General features: G+C 38.5%; 1 protein-coding gene across 1 annotated transcript in view; it reads right to left on the bottom strand.

Moving 5' to 3' along the window:
- LOC114053992 (lipoxygenase homology domain-containing protein 1-like) overlaps nt 1-2,028 on the bottom strand; it is a 657,625-nt gene that overhangs the window by 104,310 nt on the left and 551,287 nt on the right. Inside the window, 1 exon segment of the mRNA XM_027877094.1 lies at nt 46-303. Coding sequence (XP_027732895.1) covers nt 46-303 — 258 coding nt within the window.

Genomic DNA, 2,028 nt, shown 5'->3' with positions numbered 1-2,028 from the left:
AATGCCTTTGAGAAAAGATATGTGTCTACAATTTGGTGATGATACCTCACCCTGAATATCATCCGGCAGTCGCTCTTTTCGGATATATCCAAGAAGCTTCAATTTCCTTTCCATCTGTCTGTCACCAACTTCACTGTCTAACCACTGCTGGCAAGAAAAGGCATATTCCTTGTCTCTTTTCCCAGATTCCTGAATGGTGATGTGGTCTAAATAGCATCCAGCACCGTAGCCAGTGCCACTGTGTTCTATAAGCACTTTCCTGACCATGCCCAGGTCCACTGCTCTCAGGCTGAAGGTGCTTACCTGATGAAAGGTAAATAACAAAAACACTTTGTAAGTGATCAAATGGAAAGGTTCAGATTTGTTTCAGTACTTCAATGGAACTTGGGCTGTAGCATGTTGAAATGTTCAACAACCAACAAAAGGACATCTAAGTACTGACAACAAATAGAGAACTGAACTAGACATTAAGGGAATTAAAAAGATTAAGTACAAAATAGTGCCTCCTCTTCCAGAGCTCACACATGTGTAAATAACTGGCTTCCTTCAAGATTCAGCCCCAATGCCACATTCAAAGAAGACCTTTCAAAAACAAAAAAAAAAAGACCTTTGCCAGGCTGCCTTGCCCTTCTGGCTGCTAGTGTCTTCCTAATCTAGGTTACCTCTCATACATACTCTGTATGTATTTTGTATATTTATTTTATGCCATCTCCCCTATCATAATGTAAGCTTTTTGAGATAAGGGGCTGTCTTTCTTTTTGCTTGTATTTGGAATTAACATAGTGTCTGTCACATAGTAAGCACTTAAGAAATGCTTGTTAACTGTTGATAAGTTTATTGTCTGTCTTCCATTTTCTCCTCAGCTCTTGGCACAGTGAGAAGCAAAAAGCAACTGCTTAAATTCTTGTGATTTGTAGTGTAATGATACATAAGTCAGGGCTAAGTGGAGTTCTATGTTGTTCAGATCGGAGGAGAAAAGAACATTGTTGAATGGGAGGCAGGAAAGGCCATCAAGGAAGACTTCATTGAGGAAATCTTATTGGAGCTATACCTTAATAAACAGTCAGAATGCCAAGACAGGGGGTTGTGTGGCATGCCAGGAACTATATCAAGATGATGTTACATCAAAGTAAAGTTTAGGGGATATTGAGTATTCCTGTTTGCCTGGAGTTGAGAATGCATAAAAGGGGACAGCCAGGGAAGGGGCTCAAAATATAGACTACAGATGGTAAAGGGCTTTGAAGATGAAGGTATGAAGCTCAAATATCATTTGAAAAGTGATAGGAAGCCACCAAAACATTTTGCAAAAAAACAATAACAATCAGAACTGAGTAGGAGAAAGAGTCATTTGGGAGCAGCACAAAAGATGGTTTGGAATAAAGAGAGAGTAGAGGCAGGAAAACTGTCAGGAGACTATTAAGATATTTAAAGTGGATAGTAATGAAGGAAGAATCAAGAATGACTTTGAGATTTAGAGGAGCAAGAGATCATTTTTGGCAGAAAGCAATAAGCAAAAGCTTCATAAAGAGTATTGAATCTGCAGTCAGGAAAATCTAAGTTCAAATCCAGCCTCAGACAATTATTAACTATGTGATGCTGGGCAAGTCACTTAACCTCTCTCAACCTCAGTTTCCTTATCTGCAAAATGGAGTTAATAGTGATTTGTTCTCAGGGTTGCTGAGGGGATAAAATGAGACATTTGCAAAGCACTGGAATTTTACATCAATATTTTAAAATGCTTTTTAAAAATAGTATTAGCCTGTGAAGAGGCTTTCAAATCCTTTTACAGTTGGTTAGCTATACCTCTAGCCAGCAAATTTGATAAGCATACCATCCAAATCAATGAGGCTTTCATCCAAATTGATTTTTTAAAATTGTTTCACAGCATAGGGCCAGAGACAGATGCTCTAACAGATACATCCCTCCAAGTTGACATCAGTTAGTCAGTTGACTATCTTTGAGTCTGATCATTGAGTCATGTTCCAAAGCTACCTAATTGGATTAGCGCTTTATATGGGGATTAGGTTT

Source organism: Vombatus ursinus, unplaced genomic scaffold (genome assembly GCF_900497805.2).
Source record: "Vombatus ursinus unplaced genomic scaffold, bare-nosed wombat genome assembly UNPS02014812.1, whole genome shotgun sequence".
Classification (NCBI taxonomy): Eukaryota; Metazoa; Chordata; class Mammalia; order Diprotodontia; family Vombatidae; genus Vombatus; species Vombatus ursinus.
This window is presented reverse-complemented; position numbering and strand designations above follow the sequence as displayed.